The 23,017-nt window shown below is 53.4% G+C and overlaps 1 protein-coding gene across 1 annotated transcript in view; it reads right to left on the bottom strand.

The window, feature by feature from the left end:
- Positions 1 to 23,017, bottom strand: part of UBE2O (ubiquitin-conjugating enzyme E2O) — a 60,996-nt gene that overhangs the window by 2,303 nt on the left and 35,676 nt on the right. The window contains exons 2-15 of the mRNA XM_006869551.1: positions 8,220 to 8,279; positions 7,983 to 8,093; positions 6,105 to 6,202; positions 5,851 to 5,914; positions 5,076 to 5,219; positions 4,700 to 4,809; positions 4,465 to 4,615; positions 3,819 to 4,288; positions 3,580 to 3,734; positions 3,288 to 3,400; positions 3,068 to 3,196; positions 1,978 to 2,067; positions 762 to 1,455; positions 428 to 564 (exon numbers count right to left, since the gene is read on the bottom strand). Coding sequence (XP_006869613.1) covers positions 428 to 564; positions 762 to 1,455; positions 1,978 to 2,067; positions 3,068 to 3,196; positions 3,288 to 3,400; positions 3,580 to 3,734; positions 3,819 to 4,288; positions 4,465 to 4,615; positions 4,700 to 4,809; positions 5,076 to 5,219; positions 5,851 to 5,914; positions 6,105 to 6,202; positions 7,983 to 8,093; positions 8,220 to 8,279 — 2,526 coding nt within the window. The remainder of the gene's footprint in view (positions 1 to 427; positions 565 to 761; positions 1,456 to 1,977; positions 2,068 to 3,067; positions 3,197 to 3,287; positions 3,401 to 3,579; positions 3,735 to 3,818; positions 4,289 to 4,464; positions 4,616 to 4,699; positions 4,810 to 5,075; positions 5,220 to 5,850; positions 5,915 to 6,104; positions 6,203 to 7,982; positions 8,094 to 8,219; positions 8,280 to 23,017) is intronic.

Genomic DNA, 23,017 nt, shown 5'->3' with positions numbered 1-23,017 from the left:
AGAGTGGACACAGGCAATTCTGAGAGCAGAGCCGCTCCACTGAGTTTTCAGGGCTTTACCACACTGGGAGCAGACTGCCAGGGTTGTCTTCCAAGGTGCCTCTGGGTGGGCTCAAACCGCCAGGATTTCCAGATCAAAATTAATAACGTCACTTAAAACGGACTCAAAAACGGAGAGAGTCCTGGTGTGGCACTGTAGGGTAAGCACTGGACTGAAGGGTCAGTTTAAACTGTAACGTTGGTGGTTCAAGCTCACCAGCCACTTCCTGGAAACTCTCTACAGGGTCACTAAGAGTCGGACCCGATTCGATGGCACTCAATAGCACCAACTAAGAAGGGAAGAGCCCCCTGGTGGGGAGAGGTGTGGTCCTTCCCTGACGGGGCCTGTGCCCTCACTGTAGGAAGGGTGGCCCACGGCATCTACTTGCCATTCTGTCCTCAAAGGTCTTGACCATGATGCCATCGGGCAGTGAGGTAGCCAGCAGTGCCATCTCCTTCCGGACTGTGCTGAAGAACTTCTTGGCCTCTGGAGGCTGGAACTCTATCTTCTTAAAAGAGTGATTTGCTGGAAGCAGAGAGAGGGAGGGGCCAGTTGGCCCTGGGCAAGCGGCTACTATCTGTCTGTCCCCCGCGAATTTCCTAGTTAGTGGCTACGTGGGCATGGTCCCAGGCAGCGCTGCCGTCTCCCTCCCCCTGGGCCCCCAGCACCGCTGTTGGCTACATACTGGTCCCGGCCAGTGTCCCCCCATAACACACACTCACAGGGGGCAAACTCCAGCACAGAAAAGACCTCGCCCTTGGCGCTGGTAAAGGTGACGCCCGGCTTGCCACCACACTGCTGGCAGAGCACGGGGGTCTCGCTGGGCCACTCGGCCTTCACGGGGGACTGCGCCTCGACCTTGTCGTCCTTGCGCTCTGTGTCGGGCAGCGCCTCCATCTTCTCCTCCTCGGCGCTCGCCACGTTGTCCAGAGTTTTCTTGAGGTTTTCCTGAAGCTTCTTGATGTCATCAAGGAACTTCTTCTCCCGCGTGGGCTTCTCGGGCTCCACCGTGGGCGAGGTGGGCGAGCCCGTCAGCAGCTGCTCCACTGTCATGTTCTTTAAGCTCTCCAGGATCTTGATCGCCTCCTTCAGCTCCCGGAAGCTCTTTGGGGGCCCGTCCTTGCCTGTTTTCTCCATCAGCCCTGCCATGGGGGCGGCCATAGCCACTGCCCCTTGGATGGCGGCTGTGGCAGCCTCCTCGCTGATGACCACGCCCTTGTCCTCCTCAGGGGCAGCTGGGGCTGTGGCTGAGACAGGGGGCTCCTCGATCTTGGGCTGCTCATCCTCCACCAGCCCGTTGTCTGTCTCCCAGCTGTCACTGTCGTCTTCCCACTCATCTGAGGATGCTCCACTGCTGCTGCCTTCCACCGAGTCATAGTCCGACTCCTCGATCTCAGACTCGATGTTGTACAGGTGCTGGGGCGGGAGGGAAGCGAGCACTGACTCAGACAGCGGCCCCCACCTCCCTCCTTGCCAGTTCTGGACCCTGGAGCTTGAACCTCTCAGAACTAGCTGGGTCCCTGGCCTCTCAGAGTCACCCTTTGCCTGGGCTCAGCATTTGCCAATAGGACTAAATGAACAAATCCAGCGCCACCCACAAGGGTTCAGACCCGCTGTCACTGGAAGTACAGACCATGTGACAGAAGGGGGTGCAGGGAAAGCTGGTCTGTGCCACATCCCGATCCCAGACAAGGCCTCCCTCTCCCCGTGAGGCTGGTGGGAGAACCTCTCCCTGAGGAGAACGTCTCCCTGAGGAAGAAGCGAGAGGGAAATCCAGGCAGACTGCTTCCTGACTCTCCTGACCCAGGGAGGGCCCTGTGTGCTCTGGCTGCCCTTCCCCTAAGGTCTCAGATATCAAAGGGAGACTCTCCCAATAGGTGTGCACTCAACCCAAATCCAGACGGCTGGTTACCTTATGGGTCCTGGTAAGAGTCTCACCTGGGGCAGGATGATGGTTTTCGAATTGTCAGCCCACACCACCTCCACCTTGCTGCTTACGTCCACGCGAGCCACCTGGCCCACCGAAGGCTGTGGGGCAAACAAGACCATCAGGAGCCTGGCTCTCCGGGACGGGCCAGGCGGTGGGGGATGAGGCCACAGAGGTAGAAAGATTCAGCCATCGGCCTGAAGCTGGGAGTAGCTAGGGTCAGGGACAACCTAGAATTAAGAGCCCCGTCCCACCCATTCTCCGCCATTCAGGAGCCTTCCTGGATTGAAGCGGTTACCCATGGGCCCCTTTACACAAGCTCTCTGCTCTTCCCAAGAGGGGGGTTCCTTCCCCACTCCATCTTTCCTCCTGCTCCTCCTCTGACCAGGATCTGCCCCAACCCACTCTCCCTCCTCCCCAAACCTCTCGTATACCACATACACCCACACCTCACTTAACACAGTGAGTTTCCAAAGACCAAGTCAGGGAGTGAAAACCAGTGTTATGCAAACACAGAAAACCACCACTATGAGACCACAAAATGGAAGGTGACGGCATCATTACCGAGCTGTCGGATTCCATCCTCCTCTAGCTACAAAACGGCACCATGACAGAAATGCCAACCCACTGAGAATCGTGCCAAGTGGACAAACAACCTTCACCATCAAAGCCAGTGCTAACTCTGGCCTCACATCGAAGCTCTTGGGACTCCCAGACGGAGGTTGCTAATGGTCGATTTTTCACTATTCTCATTACTGTGTAATGCCAGGTAACAAGACAGGTGGTAATCTGGTGAATGAGAAGATGGTGTGATAACACGCACCACATCCAACCAGGGACTCAGCTTCCCTAACAGACACCACCGGGGTAGTGGTGGTTGTGGGTGAATGCAGTCTGAGCCCCTGTTCCTCTGTGGATGTCCAGCCTGAACTGCACCCCACTGTGGGAAGCTGCTTTCAGGCTAGAGACTGATCTCCCTCTCAAGGATTCTGAGCCCAAACTGTGTCCTAGAGCCACCTGGTGGCTCCCTCAGGGACTGCAGCTTCTGCACAGGCCGGCAGCAGGGACCCAGACCTGAGCTTAAGGTGACAAGTACCATACCTCATCCTCCTTGGGAGGGGTCCCGTCCTCAGTGTTGCCAATGCGGATGACGATGTCCGTAGTGCGGAAGCGGAAGTCAGGGTGGTCGGCGATGTCATACACACTCACGTCTTCCTCTTCCCCAATCAACTGTGACACACGATGGGAGGCCGTCAGCCTGGGCTCCGACCCCAGCCCGCCCAGCCCACCCTGCAGGTGTGGGGGGGGACCGTGCACACACCTCCACATCGTCCCCACTCGGCCGCAATTTGAACCACTTCACCATGCAGGTGCGGCCGATGTGGTCCCCAGATTGCACCACGCCATACACAGCAGGGTCTAAGCAGCTCTGGACTGGGGGCAGAAGGCACACAGCTCACCAAGGAGCCCTGGCTACGCCTGCCCACCACATCTCAAACCCCACGGGCACAGAAGCCATCAAATCCCCGGCCACTCCCAAGGCAGGCACCATCAGAAGGGCCATCTCCTCCCTTTCTGTGGCAGGCTCCCTTTCTGTGGCGGGCTAGCACTACCTCGCTTGTCCACCACGAAGTCTCCTGGGCAGAACTCATTGTTGTCCAAGTGGTGCACGGGGACGAGGTCGTTGGAGCGGACGCTGCGCTCCACTGAGCCATCCTGCCACATCACGTCTGCCGAGGTCATGGTGGTCACCACCTCCACAGCCACCCTGCAGGGTGGGGGCCCAGCAGTGAGGTGGCTTCCTTCAGGTTAGAGCAGACCGCCCCTCGTGCCCCTCGTGCCCGGCCCCCACCTGTCTCCTGGCTTGAAGTCACGAGTGGTCTTGCTCTTCTTTCTCTTGTGCTTCCGTTTCAGATTCTTGATGGACAGGGGGACGCTCTTCTTGCGGCTCGTGCCGCTGCCGCTCTGTGAGGAGGTGGAGCTGGCGGAGGAGGTCACTGAGCTAGTGTCATCTGTGTCATCGGCAGCCTCGTCATCTGCGTCCTGCTCGGCCGAGTGCAGCCGGTCATCTCCATCCTCCTTCAGTAGGAAGGGGGGCAGCTGCTCGCCAGCCTCGGGGGGCTCCTCGGGACCCTCATCTGGCACCTCCACTGGGCTGGTGGAGCCGTCAGGCATCTCCTCGGGGCTGGCGGATCCCGGCTCACTCCTGGCCTTGAAAGCCCCACTCTTGTCCGGGTCCTCAGTGGAGTGGTCGCGGGTACACTGGGTGTCAGAGGCGCAGGACATGATCCGCACAACCTGCTTCTTCAACAGGCGCTTCACCTGTGAGGACGGAGCAGGGAGGGGAGCTGGGGGAGTGAGGGGCTGGCTAGCCTGACCCCAACCCCAGGCACCTCAGTCAAACCCCAGGGCCATCTGAGCTGCCCAATGGGAGGCAGTGGCAGTCTTTGCTAGGGGACTGACAGCAGGCCCACCATCACCCAGCCCCCAGGACATACCTTCTTGGCCATAGAGCCCTCCCCCTGGGCGCAGTTTGTTTCTGGACATTCACAGGCAATCTTGGCCGGCTCTACCTTGGCTGGGAAGACATACAGACAGCGCTCCCCCAGCTGCCGCTGAGCATGGTCAAAGCATCCGAGACGCTTCACCCTGGGAAGGGGAGAAGCGGGGTGTGGCCTGGCTGGACCTCAGTGTGTGTGGGGTCCCTGGAGTGGGCAGAGCGGCCACGCTCACCTGCCTAGATTCTCCTGGGTGATGACTGAGGGCGGGGGGCTGACGCTGTCCGTGCCCCCTGGACAGAAACTCTTGGTGATCCAGGTGACTTTGAGTTCCACCACCTGTACCTAGAGAAGGTGGGGTGGGTTGTGGAGCAGGCCCACCCGCGAGCTAGGCCGGAAGTGGTCCACTGAGGCTGCACATGTACTGCCACCTCTGGAGCCGGCCCTGACTAAGCAGAGAGAGCTGAAGTGTCCCCCACCCGCCACAGGAGGGCGCTCTCCTCCTTGTCCCGGGGCCGCCGGCTGCCTCCTCTTCACTGCCAGTTCTGGTCCAGCAGCAGGGCTGCGTCCTCAGGAGAGAAAGAGGGGAAAAGCCGAACCCTGAGGCCTACCTCTTCCACCACCACTCGGAACTTGCTCTTGGCACTGAGCACGGGCTTGACCCCGGACAGCCACTGGACATTGGAGAAGATCTTGGCTGGGCCGATGAGCACCTGGCCCGGGTAGAAGCCGTAGGAATCATCAAAGAAGAGGCCCTGCAGGGTTTGGGGTGGGCGGAGAGTCCTGGTGAGTCATGCCCCTCAGGTGAGGGGCCTCCCCACACTCCCTAACCCTAACCTCATTGTCATCCCAGTGACCAGGTGTTAGGTTTCTCCTGTGGTGAGGCAGCAGCCAGCAGTCCAAAGCTTATCCTCCAGCACGACCAGGGCCCCTCCCCTAAGACCTTCCTCAGACCCTGGTGTACACACCAATCACCCAGGGGCTTATGACATGCCGATTCTGACAGTTTGTTCCTAACAAGGTCACAGGGTCCCACTATGAAGAGGAAAGCTCTAGGGGGACCCACCCTCCCAAACCCCTCAGTCTATTTATTTGTTACAAGCTGTACCCACGAGACACTGCAGTGCGTAGCAGGGAGCGTTGTGGCCACACTGAGACAAAGAACATGAGATTTACAAAGAATGAGTTAAAAAGCACACATACGAGGGGGGCTTCAGAAAGTCGGTGGGAAATGGAATGAAAAGATAATGGAGTCTCCCACCAACTTTTGAAGCCCCTGTGGCACTGCCCTGTGACTACACTCACACCTCCCCTGTCCAGCGCTCAGCTGTGACTGAGACGTCCTTCCTCAGTAGGAGGGGTACGGTCCTGGCAGAGCCGACTCACCGAGTCACTGACATGGGGACAGACATCATAGAGCTTGGCCCCGTCTTCTGTGTTCATGGAGCACCTGGAAGGAAGAGCAAAGAGTTTGGTCTCCAGCAGGACACAGTGACTGGCATCCCAGGAGGGACAGCCAGGACACAGCTGCTGGTCACTCTGACCCCACGGCCAAGTGCTCGCCGCCGTCACTACAAGCGTGTAAACACAGCAGCATGGTCAGTGCCCTTCCCTACCCTCCTCCACGTGTGAGGTTCTACCTGGCACCGTTGGACAGTTTCAAGACGATCTGGTTCTTCAAATCATAGACTTTTCCCAGCCAGCAGTCGTAGGCAATGTAGTCTCCATACATGAAAGGCTGTGGACCAAGGGGACAGGGCGGTGAGAGGGGCAGACAGCACAGCTGTCTGGGGCAGGTCCTAGCCCTCAAGATGTGTCAGCTGGATCCCATATCCCCTCCCGTGTGGGGGCAGTGCATCCATTGCAGATGTCCAAGGACACTGGGAAGCAGAGAAGCGTGTGGTGTAGACACATGGAGGACATGCTGGAGAAGGTACTTGCTCACATGGAGGGGAGGGGGCGGGAACCTGAGCAGATCCTCTAGAATCTAGAATCAGAGGAACCTATGCGCACACAGGGGGCTGCCAACAAGTGAGTGGGGAAATTGCATTATCTTTTCATTCAATTTCTCCATAAACTTTGAAGCCCCTCGTATGCGCATATACGCAGGCATACCTCACTCTACTGCACACTGCAGATAGTGCGTCTTTGTTTTGTTTTGTTTGCACTGAAGGTTTGTGGCAATCCTGGGTTGAGCAAGTCTACTGGTGCTGTTTTCTCCAGGAGTGTGTGCTCATTGGGCGCCTCTGACGGCTTTGGTCACCCTCACAATCACTGACCATTTATCTAACTGGCTTCATGCTATTCACTCCATTGTGGTGGTCTGGAATGGAACCCACAACACCCCGGGCTTTGCCTGTATGTACAGAACAGGTATGGGTGCATTTTGTGTGTATGCAGATGCACATATGCAGATGCAATGTTGTTTTGAACCACAAGGTCGGCAGTTCAAATCCACCAGCCATTCCTCAGAAACTCTCTATATAGGATCACTCTGAGTTGGAACCAACTCGATGGCACTTAACAACACAGACATACAGAGAGTTCCCCGAAACTGTCCTGAAAGGGCCTGTGGGAATGAGCACACCAGCCCCCAGATTCTGGATGTCAAACCCAGAGAAGGAAAGAGAAGATACAAGATGAATGAGGAACACCTCAATTTTCCAAAAAGTGTACCCCAAATGACAGGGGCATGGCACAGGGACATAGGAGTCAGCCTGAAGGGTTACCACGAGCCAAATCTGACCGTGTAACATGTAAGCAACACAGAAGTGAAGGAGTGATGGAGGAAACAGCAGCTCTGAGTCCAGACTGACATCAAAAAGTGAGTAAGAAAACAAGGATGGTACAGCTTGTCCTGCGGCAGGAGGGACAGGTGGCAGTTACTACTGGAAGTGGAGGCTGGTGGGTTTGACCAGGGCACTGCCAGGCCCCTGTCAGCCCCCGGTGAGAGGGTTCCTGAGGCTGGGTTCAATCACAGAGCTTAGATTAGCAGGTGAGTGCTTAACCATTGCATTCCTCCCAGGACTCCAAGCCTCAGAACCTACCAAACAGGTAAGTGGAGAAAGCCAGAGGGCTGACACAAACAGGACCAGGGAGCAGTGGGGTCGCCCTGAGTGCCCCCACCCCCACCCCCACTGGGCACGGAGACAGGGAAGAGCTCAGGAACTGCCTGGGGTGGTGGTGGGGTAACATTGACAGTAAATGCAACATGTGCTCCGAGTGGGGTCCTGGGTGGGACAGATCTGGCTGGGTGGGGACCGACTGGTGCTGCCGTCCTGGCCCGAGGGTTGGGGCCATGGGGCAGCATGTCTGCAGTTTGCTCTCAAATGTTTCAGGGGAAAAGACTGGGCGGAGGGGGGAGGACAATGGGACAAACAGAGCAAGGGGCTGACAGTTGGGGACTTGGAATGAGGGAGCCAGAAAGCCTCCATTGCACTCAAGTTTGAAGTTGTCTGGCCCCCTCCTGCATAGCAGTGTCCAGAGAGGCCCTGCCGGGGGGGGGGGGGACAACTCACCCAGATGTGCTGTAGATCCTTGCTGCTGACAGGATAGATGATGCAGTTGGTGCCGATGAGCTTCACCGCACAGTCGATGTTCACATCGATCACCGTCCCACACTGGCTGTCCTGGGCGACAGGGAGCCGGCTTCAGGCACATGGGGCAGGCACAGCAGCCCCCGCCACCACCCAAGGGTTTCTGGGGTCCCCAGCAGCACCCCGCATGCAGAGATCGAGGGGTGGCCCATTACTCACGGTGGAGCGCATGTGCCGGACCACGTCTCGAGGGACCACTGAGCGATCCTCCAGCTTCAGCTGTAAGAAGTGAACAGGGCGAGAGGCGCGGGTCTTACCCAAGTGTCTCACATGTGGGCTGAGTGTGTGCCACTTCCCCCAGAGTCGGGCCAGCCCCAAAAGACGAGCATGATGCTTGCTGGGGAGTGTGGCTAAATGACAGACCCCGGAGCCTGCGATCAGTGCAGGCTGTCCACGCCTGTCCCTCACTCACAGACGCCCTTCAGCAGTGGCTCAGAGAGGAGGGAAAGAGGTCAGCTGTCGCTGCTTCCTCCCACCTGGACCCTCCCGTAGGCTTCGCTGACATTAGGTTTCCGAAATCACCCGGCTCCCTGGGGTGGAAAAGCTGCTCCCCACACAGGTCCCAACTAGATCCTTGTCCTTAGTGGTCTGGGGCCCGGAGTGACGACCTCCAGGAAGTGAGAGGAGGATGCTGAGATACAGTTCCCAGAACTTGCCACAAGGACAAGACAAGCTCTGCTGCGGGTGGGATAATGTGACTCTTAGAAGAAAACTCAAGGGGAAGCAGGGAGACTCCTACGGGGGACAGGCCCGTCCCCAGAGAACTGGACCTTGTACGGGGGTTCTAGAGTCAGACACGTAGGCTCACAGCTACAGACCTGTTTCCACAGGTGCCACCTCAGGTGGTTTGAGGGGATTTAATAAGACATCTCAAGTGTTGAGCCAACTGTTGCCCACCCCCACTGCACTCCAGGTTGAGGATGCCAAAGACCCTGCCCCACTCTGACCCCAGGAGGCTGCTGGGGGCACAGAGGACTCTGCTAGGGGTGTGCTGGGAGCACGTTCCTAGCTCAAAGCATTATCTATCCTGTGGCTCTCTCCTCTCTGGCCTGGACAGGGTATTTTCCATGCTGTCCCACCCACTGCTCCTGGTTTAGACATCCAAAAGCCACAATTGCAGGTTTTTCCAGATTGCCATAGAAACCAGAAGTTGCAATATTAGGAAATCTAATGGGGACAGTAGGAGGCCTCAGGTTCCTCGCCTGCTCTGGGACCCCTGAGTAGGGGTGCAGAGAAGCACGCACTGGCTGTCCACAGAGCATACCCACATGGTGGCATCTGTGTCCTATCCCCAAGAAGACAGGCCAGCACTGGGTCAGTGTCTGGTTGAACAGCGTCTGGGCCACAAGACCCTCTCGGCACAGAGGGAAACAGAGGCTCCGGCCCTGCAGCAGAGCAGCCACGGAGATGCCAGGGAACTGAGGGACTGGAGACGGCTCCTCCCTGCTCCCGGGGGCAGGCTTGCCACTGCCCCAGGTGCCCTCTCCGCCTGCACTGTGCATCTGTGTGTGTGGTGTTCGTCTTTCCCAACAGAATGACTCTACATTTTCTTCAGCGCGCCCAGTGCTGGGAACAGAGCAGGACCGACAACAGAAGGGGCTGGTGTTGCTATATAGTTTCACAACTTTGGCCCCAAACTCTCTGGGTTCTACTACCCTGAACACCCTCTTCCCTCACCCACCACCTGCTGCAGGAAACCTGGCGGTGCTCCCAGCCCGGATGGGGATTCAGCAGCTCGGCTGTCCCTGCCTCACAACGACAGTCCAACCAAATGCTTAGCCTGTATCAGGCCGTTTTCTAGTATGTTGTAGGCTCCTGGTGTGGGCTGAAGGTCAGCACTGGACTAAAACTGCAAGGTCAGTGGTTCAAACCCACCAGCCACTCCTCAGAAACCCTATAAAGGATCACTGTGAGTCAGAACCAATTCAACAAACTGACAACAATATGTATGCTGTAAAGTCCCTAATGGTACACACCACGACCACCACCACGAGGCCTGCTCTAAAGGAGCCCTGGGATGCATACCCACTGGACCGACCAACAGTTGCTCAGGGGGAGCCTGAGGAGGCTACCTGCTCCCATAAAGATTTACAGCCTCGGAAACCCTATACCAGGTGGATCACTATGGATCAGAACTGACTTGATGACAGTAGTTTGTTTTTTTTTTAAGTATGCTCCAACTCATGAAATCTTCAATAGTTTTGAAAGAGCCCCATTTCACAGGCAGGGTGGGGCCCGACAGTGAGGGGCTGCTGGGACCAGCAGCTTGTCCCACTGCCTACTACCCTGGAGAAGGATCAAGTACTTAAATCGCATGAGCGCCCTACTGGCTAACCAAAACAAAAAACAAAAACAAAATGGCGGCTGGAACCCACCAGCCACTCCATGGAAGAAAGATGTGAGTCACATCTGCTCTGTAAAATGACAGCTTAGGACACCCTACAGGGGCAGCTCTACTGTCCTATGGGGCCACTATGAGTTGAAATCCACTGGCCAGTTCCAGATTGCCCAGGCAGTCTGTCAACACTAGAGGGCACTGTGCCTGCTCCCAGAAAACACCAGATCCCAATGTAGAAGAAGCCCTGAAGAAAACCCACACCTGCACCTTTGGGAGGTCGCCACTCCTGCACCCTCAATGTTTTATAAACATGGTTCTTGGAGTGAGGTGTAAGGTGGGGAGTGGACAGATCTCAAGTCACCAGGAGCCCTAAATTCGGAATCCCCTGGGGTGAGACCCATAGCTGCCAGAGATTTTAGAACAGAAAAAGGGACGAGAACGCACCCACATGTTAACTGTGTGGAGGGACTTCAGCTGTGCTTATGTGTCTGATGAACCAAGCATGCCTTACATGTTGATGCTCTGTAACAGGGCTTGGGCTCCCACAGCCTCCGTCAGGGAAGGGGGGTCACATCACAGACCTGCCTCCTGACCAGTCTCGGTCCCCACTCTCAGTCAAGTGCACTGGGGGAGACAGACAGACAGACAGACATGCAGATCACAAGAACCAGGAGAACACTAGGTAATAGGGGAGGGGTTATAGGGGAAAGGGAGTTGAAATAGGGGGAGCCAAGGTGAATAGGCAGGTGACTGACCAGAGGCCTGAGTGAACAATGGGGTGGGTAACAACACAAGCAGCCAGCCTTGGAGAGTCCCCGGTCAGTGAGAAGGCCTCAGGGGCTTTGGCAGACTTGCTCTCAGGACCTGAGAGCCCCATGACCAGGGCTTAAGATCCTATTCTGAGCAAGACATATGCCCCCAGGGAGACCAGTGAGCACAATGGTTCCAACTGGAGGCAATTTCTCCCCCCGGGGTGCAGTTGGCAATGTCTTGAGATGCTTTTGGTTAACACAACTGATAAGTAGGGATGCTGTTAACCATCCTATGATGTACAGGGCCGTCCCCACAACATGGACTGACCTGGCCCGAAGTGTTGGGGGTGCAGAGGGTGGGAGAAAGGACCACCCTCTGTAGAGCTAAAGAGGTGCTCCAAGTTTCAAACATACCATGGCAAAGGAAGAAGGGTTGGGGATGACCGCAGGTCCTTCCCTATCTGAGTTTAGGGAGTCTGGGCCTAAGAGCCCTGAACTGGCTTCCTGTGGCTCCCCACGTGCCCAAGCACATAACTTTTTAGACAGTCATCTCAAGACGTCTTCCCAGACCTGCTGGTCTTGAATGACCCAAAGGGACCCAAATCCACCACACAACCATTCCAGTCTTTTCTAGGGGTCACTGATACTATCAAAGGTATGGCTTCAACTGCCAACTGGGAGCAGCTTTACCCCCAAAAGGCTCATCCTGGTGCCGAGTACAAGGTTCCAAGGATACGCTGCCTGCCAGCCCCACGCTGGGATGACATGGGCACAGGCTTGAGGTCTAAGAGTGACCCCTTCCCCTGACTCCATGGTGCCAAGCTCCAGAAGGTTGGGAGCTCTGCAGCCCTCAGTGAGGAAGGACCGACTATCCGGACACCAGACATGCCACCTCTGCTGTTCCATGTGGTGAGGAGGCACCGGGAAGACACCCCCAGGGACAAAGCTGTCTGCCTAGGCCAAGACTACAAGCAGATTCCGGAAAGGTACAGGAGGTCTGAGCAGTGCAGGAAGTTTCTAAGGCGTGCTACTTCCCAGGGGAAAGAAGTAATTAGAGACACTCCCCGCCCCCCCACCCGCTCAGCTGAGCTGCATCTTGACAAGGCATGAACTCAGGGTATTTTAACCAGCCCCCTCCTGCCTTCCCCTGCCTCAAATCTCTGCTGAGGTCCTGGCTCTCCAAGAGCCTCTGCAGTACCAGTACCAGGTGGGAAGTGGGGGCACAGAGACACTTCTCTGCCTGAAAAAGCCAGCCCATCGTTTGGAGGTGGGAACGGAGGACTGATTGACACCTACGAAGGAGGTCAAAGTCAAAGGGTTTGAGTGTTTCCTACAGATCTGAAACCACCCTGGTGGTACTGTGGATTAGGCACTGAGCTTCTAACCGCAAGGTTGGCAGTTCAAACCCACCAGCCATTCTCAGGGGAGGCTGTCTGCTCCCGTAAAGATTCACAATCTCAGAAACTCCACACTGAATGGCTGTGAGTCGGAGTGAACTCTCTGGCAGTGTGTTTGGCTGACTGGCTAAGAAGCTATTTCTGCCAGAGTGGAGAATTTATCCAACCATGTAGGCTACGGGATGCTCCTGAGAGCTTTATTTTTGCAAACAGTGGATTCTGACCCACACATGGGTTATGGAATCAATTTAGTGGGTCAGGACCAGCAGCGAAACAGGAAAGAACGAAGTATCTCGGATAGAAGGCCTGTGAAAGCGTTTCCCATGCATATACAATGCACACGCGCCCTGGGTCACAATGGGAAAGGTCTATTTGACTGTGGTCACTGTCAATTTGTTTGAGATCCCTGCCGTATTCGGGGGTCCGCACCGCACCTAGAGGGCTAGGGCTCTGACATCAAGAGGAGGAACAGCCCTTTTCAGAAGCTGGTTTGGAGCTGAAACGGAAGCACATCAGACCCTCAGTATGTCTAGCCATACACAGCAGCTTTTTTTGATTGGAAAGGGGACTTGAGGACCCTCGTGGTGCAAGTTGTTAACACACTGGGCTGCTACCCAAAAGGTCGGAGGTTTAAGTTTACCCAGAGGCGCTTTGGAAGAAACGCCTGGTGATCTACTTCTGAAACATCCGCCACTGAAAAGTCAACGGCACGAGTTCTACTCTGACACTTGTGGGGTTGCCAAGGCAACTTGTTTGGTTTTTCTTTTGGTTTGGGGTAACTTTTCCCTCTTTCTGGCATTACTGAGAACGCCATGAGTCGGCTGGATTGGTAAAACCAAGAGTGCCGGGCTGGGCTGACTTGGTCAGTGGCTCTAATTCCCACCTACGCCTATGTAAGGACTTTCTCAGAGCTCCAACCAGCGTGTGGCTGAGCCCTGACAACCTGCACACCTAGAAGGTGGACTCACCTGCTGGTGGGGAGGCGGGGGAGCAGTCAGGGGTCGTGTCATCATGAAGGAAAAGACTACTGTTGGGGTCTAGAACCAGAAAATGCCATCAATCATGTACAACTGAAACCAATAAGCACTCAGCGAAACCAAAGATGGAGGCCAACCAATTCAATCATCTGAGGCGTTTTCAATAGGTTTTGGGCTAGACAAGATTATAAATATATAATAATAAAGAATGGGTCTTAGCTTTCAGGGGAACACAGTGGCTCTATAGGACCAGCACTGGACTACGAACTACATGGTCAGTGGTTCAAACCCATTAGCTGCTCCACCGGAGAAATATGAGGCTCTCTGCTCCCACAAAGATTTATAGCCTTGGAAGCCCTCTACAGAGTTGCTAAGTCAGAACTGACTCAATGGCACTGAACAACAACTCAGCTGTCAAGAGTTTCCATTAGACACTGACCAGGAGGCAGGCATGTGAATAGAACAATGGGACACTGAGTGGTTTAATATCAAGCAAGGTGTGTGTCAAAGGAGTTCTGGTAGCGTAGTGGTTACGAATTGAACTGCAAACTGCAAGGTCAGCAGTTCAAATCTACCAGCTGTTCCGCAGGAGAAAGATGAGTCAGAACCGACTCCATGGCACAGAACCACCACCACTAAGGTGTGTGTCAGGGTTGTATCCTTTCACCACACTTAGTCAATCTGCTGAGCAAAGAACCTGACAAATTGGAGTAGACGAAGAAGAACGTGGCGTCAGGATTGGAGGAAGACGCTGATGACACGACCTCGCCTGCTGAAACTGAGGAGAACTTAGAGCATTTACTGATGAAGATCAAAGACTACAGCCTTTAATAAGGATTGCACCTCAACATACAGAAAACAAAATCCTCACATCTGGACCTTTTAGGAGCATATGATAAAAAGAGAAACAATTAATGTCGTCAAGGATTTTCTTTTACCTGAATCCACAATCAACGTTAACGGAAGCAGCAGTCAAGCAATCAAAGGACGTATTGCATTAGGCAAATCTGCTGCACAAGACCTCTTTAAAGTGACATCAGTTTGAGGACTAAGGTGCACCTGACCCAGCCATGGTATTTTCAATAGCCTCACATGCTTTCGAAAGCTGGACAATGGATAAGGAAGACCAAGAATTGATCTTTGAATTATGATGTTGGTGAAGTATACTGAATCTATACCATGGTCTTCTAGAAGAATAAACAAATTTGTCTTGGAAAAAGTACAATCAGAACGCTCCTTAGAAGTGAGCAAGAATGATGTGACTTCGTCTCACATATCTTGGACATGTTTTCAGGAGGGAACAGTCCTTGGACAAGGTCATGCTTGGTAAATGGAAGGTCAGTGAAAAAGAGGAAGGCCCTCGAGGAGCTGGGTTCACACTGTGGCTGCAGCAATGGGCACAAACCCTGAGTGACTGACAGGACGGTGCAGGACTGAGCAGTGTTTGATATCTGTACAGAGGTTGTCACAGCACCTAAGAACAACACAGGTAAAGTAAAAATATCGGAAAAAATTTATACACCCTGGTGGCATCAGTGGCTAAGCACTTGGCTGCTAACCGAACGGTTCGTGGTTCAAACCCACCAATGAGTCTACGAAAGAAAACCTGTGGCAGTCTCTCCCATAAAGATGACAGTGTCAGACAGCCTCGGGGACAGGTTTACTCGGCCACCGGGGTCACTATGAGTTGCAAGGACAGCATCCAATAAACACAATGCTGAGCTGGGGCACTAATGACAACCATTCCCATTTTCCCATGGCTGAGGGATGAGAAAGGAACATAGGATCTTTTTTATGGGAGATGCAGCCGGGAGGCAGAAATGGGACAAATCCACCCTCATACTCACGCCCCCACCCCAGGACCCTGTCCCCAGGGGTCCTTCTCCCCATCTCCAAATGCAATGCGGAGCTGAGATCGGGGCAGGCAACACAACATGCCCACATCACTGTCTGGAACTGTGACCCCTGCTACTGCTTGTTGGAGTGGTCTGCAGGGCAGCCTGCCCAACAGTGATGGGGAGGACCGGAAGCCACATGCCAGGCAGCCTGTGAGCCAGAACTTTTGCTGTGCTTGGTAGAGACGAGCAATGAGATGGCAGGGGCCAGCCCTAAGAGCCCAGCACTATGCCCTCAGCTGGGCCCTGGGCTTGCCAACGTGGCTTCTAGGAGACAAGGACTGTCTGGGCTCAAGAAGAGACCCCCTGTCCTGTTCACATCCTTTGGATCAGTCTTTCCTGTCCAACCTGTGGGCCCAAAGGGTGCTGTTTTACATAGGACCAGGATGGCGTCCCTGGGCCTGCTGGACAGCTCCCTGGGGAATAAGGGGATGTCAGCTGTCCAGAGAGGGCTCGGCACCTCAATGCTGCCCTCCAGAGCCAGACCTGTCTCCTGTCAAGTTATGGAGAGTCCAAGCAGCAAGCCTGCGCAGGGTCGTGCTGAGGAGCCCCCACCCCCAGGAAGGAGGCAATGGGAGGCGCTAAAGTAAGGACCTGCCAAGGTCAGCGGGCACCTGGTGCCAGGGCTTGCTTCTGCCAACTTGTCTCTCCTCAGTCTTCGGCTGGCTTGGGTGCCCTGCAGCACAGCCTTCCCAGGCCAGGGGCAGTGCTGACCCCAAGCATCTTGGAAAAGCAGAGGCTTAGTCCCGGCCCAGCATCAGACTGCAAATTAGTAGCATTTCCAGGTTTTCTGTATGCACAGTACCCGTGATTTCACAGAACAGTGGATCCTAATGGGGTGGGCACAAGAATGGGGGAGGGAGGAGCTTTTATGAGTCCCAGCCAGCTCAGTCACAGCCTCAAGGATGGTATGTGAAACAGTCCCCAAAGTGAACAGGGTGCACACCCCAAATTTGCGTCTGGTGTTGAAACGCAGCAAGAGAGGAGGAACCATTGCAAGGCCTCTCTACCTCCCTGAGCAGCTTCGGAGACAGTTCAGCTGGGGAAACCAGCAGTGCTGGATATGGGCATGCCAGGCCCACGCTCCCCCCGAACCCAAACCTGCCTCCCCGTGTTTGTCAAGCATCTGCAGTTACAATTTCCAGACAAATGAAACAGACACCATTCGCGTGCTGAGGCTGGCTGCCACCCTGACTGCGTGCCCAGGGCGTCTCATCCTGGGATGGACAGACTCTTGGAAAACCTTGCCTGGGATGGGCATTCCACGTTCCTGCCAGCCGTAACTCCCTGTCTGTAATGCCTTCGTGGTCTCTAATTGATATCTGCTCAATCCCTCTTCTGTTTGGGGGCAGACCTCTGGCTTCCCACATGTTAGTTCCCAGCATCCACCCCACAAATCCCCAAGCAGACTGCTGAAAGGAGGCACAGTCCCTGGTCTGTGTGGGCCAAGAAAACACCAGAGCAGCTCTCAGCTGGAAAAGCCAGCGGCACACAGAGTACATTCCCAGAGAACTGGGAGTCACGCAAAGGTATAGAGGCTGGTGTGTCTGGACTCAGATACCAAAAAGTCATGTGTAAAAAGAACTTTACAAATGGAAGGGATTTTGGTTACACCAGGCGAACTACTTAGAGAAAGACACACAGGAAATCCTTCTGTATGCAAAGAGCCACCACTTGTGTATGTGGTTAGACTTGTCTACCCTTTTTAACTCTGAGTTGGGACGCCCCTGCACCTGGTGATGGGCGTGTACTTGGGGTGAGTCAGCGCTGGAAGAGGGGCTGCTGAGTGGGTCTGCAGAAGTTGATGCTGACCTGCAGGTACCAGTAATGGCCCAGTTCAGGTGGAGGAGGGAGACAGCCTCAGATCACTCACCTGAATCCTCAGCATCACTTCAGCCGGGAGATCTCACACCCAGTCCCTCCTACTAGAAACAAGACTCCTGCAAGCAAAGCCCGGCCCCTGCTTCCTATACAGCTGAGCAGGAAGGCCCTTCTCCACCAGGAGCTGCAGAGAACTGCACCTTCTAGACAGGAGCAGGTACCTGCCCCACGAGGTGCCCCTCATCTGAGCTCAGTCATCTGCAGTCACTCCCCCTGCTGCCCTACACCCGCAGGAAAGAGCTTTAAACCAAACCACATGTAAGTGTTACATGTATGTGTTAACCCCTTACATTTTAGGAGACACACGACTCTAGTAGAGGAAGCTCCAGGAGAGGGACACATGAGGCTTCGAGGCAAGAGCCCATCCAGAGCCCCTCCTGGTCTGAATCTTTTACAAAGGACTCTGCAGTCTGGATTCATTTACTCACAAACCTGGGGCAAGACCCATTTCTGGAGTCTAGATGAACACCAACCACAAGGAAAGACCAATCATAGAAGAGGGTCTCATCGTTGGTAAGATGAAGGGTCAGTGCGGAAGAAAGAGTCCCTCCAGGAGACAGATCGACACTAGAGCCATGATTGACTGAATCTACGTGAGGATGCTGTGGGGCCGGGCAGCATTGCTCTCAATCAGGGCATGCTTGCAGGTCATGCGGATGCTGCGGGACTGAGCAACATTTCTTCCTGTTATGAGTGGGATCGCCCTGAGTTTGGGGGGTGGGGGGTGGGGGAAGAGACTTGATGGCCACAACAACAGAAGGAAATGTGTCTGAACTTTATAAGACCAGACCCCATCGACTTAGTCTGGGAGAACATCTGGTATTAGGTTAAGCGGTGCTGAGAAGGCAGTGCTGGCCAGGGAAGCTACTTCTCGGGGTCCCCAGGGCATTCTTCCATGATGCAGATTCCTGGCTTCACCCCAAATCACTGAGTCGGTCTCGGGGTGAGACTGGAAATCTAATAGTGCTCCCTGAGAGATTCTGAGGAGTAGACCAGTTACGAGTCCTCAGGAACAGACAAAACCGTGGCAGGTACTAATTTAAAAGAAAAGAAAATCTGGGGAATTGAGGCATCAAAGCAAAGCAGCCTGATCAAGGGGGCATCACTGACCCAAGGACACAGTTCAGAAGGGGCAGGAAAGGAGGAAACCGGAAGTGGGAGAAGCGATGCTACATAGCAGGGATCCCAATCAGTGAAATGAAACACACACAGCGTGTGCACTGTTGAATGGAAGACTGATCTACCCTGTAAGACTTCACCCAAGTCACAGTAAATTGTTTAAAGAAAAAAAAAAGGCAAAGTAGTTTAAAATAATCAACCCAAGGAGATGTAATCAACTCCCACCTCTCACATCTCCCAAATCTTTCCCAGGCTCAGTCCTTGGGACAGAAACACAGGCACTGAGTCCTTAAACCGATGTGGCTCCAGCTGATGGCAAGAGCAAAGCCCTGGGCTCTCAGACATCTCGACTCTCAGTAGCTCGTCCTCAGCACACTAGTCCTTACACTTACACATCTGTGGGCAGCAAAGCAGCTTCCGACTTATCCCGCAGTCTCGTGGTCCCAATGTTTAGAACTGGGTTCCCCAGGCAGGAAAGTTGTCAAGTGTCGTTGAGTCCACTGACTCATAGGAACCCTGTATAGGGTTTCTGAGGAATGGCTGGTGGGTCTGAACGGCCAACCAGTGCTTATCCTACAGTGTCCCACCAGGACTCATGGGAAGGAAAGGCTGGTGGTAAAATATGGCTCACCCAGCATTTTCAGAACTCAGCCCTTAAGATAGACCAGACCCATGCTGGGGTGGATATTCTACAAGGGTGGTCAGGACCTCTTCCTTGGCCTTCCCACTGCAGACTGCCTCACGCTGACTCTTCCCTCCTGTAGCAGGCGTGCCTCTCTGTCCACACCCCAAACACTCAGGAACCCATTGATCGATAGCCACTCTGCAGAACACATCCCACCTCCCAAGCCACAAAGGGATACACTCAGCACTGCTATTTTTAAAATTGCAAATACAGTAGTCCGGGAGCCTAGATCCAAGACTATGTTTTCTCTGGGCCGTGTTCTCATGGAACTAGGGCTCGGGGGTGGGGGATGGGGATGGGTCTCATTTCCCATGGAGGGCCTGGCCTCTGGCTTCCTATATTATTCACTTTTATATTACCTATGAGTTCAGACCCATCCCAGGGGGCAGAGAAGGTACACACTCAGGCATTCCAGGACAGATATACAGACATGTCAGGGCACTCCACCCAGCGAGGATGGGCAATTGCAGACCGTCCCCAGAATGACAGTCAAACCAACACTGAGTCTTCCACTCGCTGTAATTCTAAATGACATCTTTCCAAAACAAGCTGGTGTGCCCTAGAAAGTTAATTCTATAGGAAAGTGGGGACTGGCAGGGGCCAAGGAAGCCAAGGAGGAAGACTATCTGAAGAAAAACCAAGCTGGGGTCTTGCATCACTCCATTATGGTTCGGACAGCTAGTTCCAAAACTTGAAGACAGAGTCAAAACCTGACTGGCCCCCACTGCTGGTGTCCCTTACCCTCAAGGTCTCTCTAATGCCAACTGGGACAGCCAGACCTTCCCTTTCTTCAGTGCCCCAAGTCACCAGAATGAGGTCACCATAGACCAGGTAAACCCCAAACCAATGTTAGTTACCTTTAAGACACAAAGAACTAACCAAACCACATAGAGCTCTCACTGATTTAAATCTGTGGGTTGAGTTCCAAGAACCCAGGTCGAATTACAGTTTAAGAAACTGACCTTTAAATATTAATACTCAGTCTGCTCCCTGCACTGCAAGCAGTACGTTACCTGTGCAAAGCCGAGGGAAGCGCCAATACCTCTGGAGGCTCAGATGTAGCTGAGAAACCTTAGGAGCCTCTAGGAACACAACATACAGGCTGCCAGTCTCAGCACCTGGGTACAGGTAAGCACCAAGGGCTGAGTACACAGTGTGGGGACTAGCACTGGGACAGCAGATCAATGGAAAGGGACTGGGGGAAGGAAGTCCAACCCACAACCACATCTACTGCCAGTGAGACGATTCCGACTCAGCAACCCCACAGGACCGAGTACAACTGCCCCAGGGGGTTTCCAAAGCTGCAAATTTTGCAATGACGCAGACTGCCTCATTTTTCTTCCTTGGAGCAGCTGGTGGGTTAGAACCACCAACCTTTCTGTTAGCTACCAGGGAAGTCCACTGAATAGGAAAACATTCTTCACTACTGCTGAGCCTTGCACTTTGCGTAAGTGGATGTGGGTTACAATTCAGTTCTCTGCCGAGTGCCAACAACAACCTTCTCTTCTGGTGCTGGGTGAGCAGAAAGCTACCCAGAGAGTTCGAGGAGGTACTGCTCTGCTCTTTCATAGCTGCCTCAAGCCAGGAGCAGGGCTATATGAGCTACTACATACCTCCAACCAAGGCTGTACCACAGCTGGCCTAAGCCCCCAATGCAGAAGGCAGAACAGAAGGGCGATTTCCAGAGCAGCCAGGGGTATGATCATCCAGTCCTTGAGGTCTTTCTGTTTCCAAAGATGGCCGGTTCGAGACATTTACACTCCCTTTTTGAGCTGTCAGTGACAAGGTGACAAGGAGACCTCTTTACCAGGTAAGCCAGTCCTACCAGGTGTTTAAATCTACCTTAGGAAGTCCCTGGAACTGTGCCCCCATATGCTCTGTTATATACGTGAATACACAAACACACACATATCTACATAGGCATGTCCCTGTACAGTACATGCCTATACATGTGGAGTCCTGGTGTGGCGCTGCAGGATCACAGTACTGGACGGCTAAGCACAAGGTCGGCGGTTCAAACCTACCAGCTGCTCCTTGGAAACCTTATGCAGGTTCACTATGAGTCATGACCGGCTCGATGATACATAACAACAACATGCATATAATACACAGCGTGTGTGCAAGTGCACACACATGTATACATACATGCATGTACTTGCACGTGTCTGTACACATGAAACCTGGTGTGGTGCTGTAGGATAAGCACTGGACTGTTAACCACACATTCGGCGGTTCAAACCCACTAGCTGTCTTTGGAAACCCTTCACAGGGTCACTGATAGCACTTGGGTTGCTTCCATCGTTTTGCTATTGTGAGTAACGCTGCAATGAACACAGTGCGCATGTATCTATTTTGTTTCACTGTTCTTGCTTCTCCAGGACATGTAGCCAGGAGTGAGACTGCTGGGTCTTAAGGTATCTTGGTTTCTACGGTTTCAGGAAGTGCCGCACTATTTTCCAAGGTGGCTGTACCATTTACAATCTCACCAGCAGTGCGAAGAGTTTCAGTATCTCCACAGCCTCCCCAGCATTTGTTGTTTCGTTTTTCCTGATCAGTGTTAGGTTTGCAGGGGTAAGAGATAGTATCTCACTGTGGCACTGTCGACTTTGCATCTGTCTGTGTGGCACTGTCGAATAATCACTGGACTGCTAACTGCAAGGTGGGCAGTTCAAACCTATCAACTGCTCCTCAAAAACCCTACACAGGGTCACAATGAGTGACAGTCAGAACTAACTGGATGGCAGAACAATAGCCAATGATCACAACCATCTTTTCATATGCTTATTGGCCACCTGAATGTCCTCTCTGATGGAGTGTCTGTCCATGCCCTTTTCCCAATTGCTGATTGGGTTGTCTGTTTGTGAGGTGTTAAATCCATTAATTCTTAAAATTAGATTTATTTTTATCAGAGTAATGCATGCATGCACAAATTTAAGAAACTAAAATCAAAGAGGATGAAAAGGCTTTACAATGAAAACTACAAATCTCGGACTCATCCCCCTGGATCCACCCACGTTCGAGTATTTTAGCTCTCTTGGGAATTGACCTCCACATACAAAGATGGTTAAGCACCACTCAACCACTAACCACAAGACTGGCGGTTTAATCTCCACCAGCTACACTAAGAGAGAAAGACCTGGTGGGCTTCTCCAAGAAAGATTAGAGTCAAGAAGCTCTCCTCTGCAACACCGGGGTTTCACTATGGGCTGGAATCAACTTGTTGGTGCCCAACAATACAAACACAACAGTATGCTTTCATTCCTAATTCTTCATCTATGGTGTTACCCACTGACTCCTTGTTCAGTAGCCCATGTCTGAACTCTCTGCCCCTACACTGACAGTTCTAAGGTGTTAAATACAAACAGTCCGCAGTTGAAGTCCTACAGCCACTCCATGGGAAAAAGATGAGGTGTTCTGCTTTTGCAAAGATTTTTAAAAAGCCCTGGAAACTCTATACAGGGTCGCTATGAGCCGAAACTGACTGGACCGTGCTTAATAACAACTGAAATAATATATTACTGCACTGGTAGTGTAGTGGTTACGAATCGGGTTGCAAACCGCAAGGTCAGCAGTTCAAAATTACCAGCTGTTCCGCAGGAGAAGGATGAGGCGTTCTGCTCCCGGTAAAGATTTACAGCCTTGAAACCCTATATAGGGTCGCTATTAGTCTGAACCGACTCCATGGCACACAGCCACCACCACCATCAGGATTTTAAGTTTTGGATCCTCCCCAGCTTAGTCATGAGCACTGTTTTATAGGTCAATGTTTGCTTAGCTCCACCCGTACATTTCCAATGTCGCTGCACATCACTCCTTCTTGGGTCTCTGTTTTCTCCTGGGTCTAGTTTCCTTCCTCCTGAATACAATGAAGGTCTCTTAGGGATAAACTCAGCTTTGTGTGTGTGTGAAATTT

This window comes from Chrysochloris asiatica, unplaced genomic scaffold, assembly GCF_000296735.1.
Source record: "Chrysochloris asiatica unplaced genomic scaffold, ChrAsi1.0 scaffold00132, whole genome shotgun sequence".
Classification (NCBI taxonomy): Eukaryota; Metazoa; Chordata; class Mammalia; order Afrosoricida; family Chrysochloridae; genus Chrysochloris; species Chrysochloris asiatica.
Note: the sequence above shows the minus strand (reverse complement) of the source record. Positions and strands in the feature narration are given on the sequence as shown.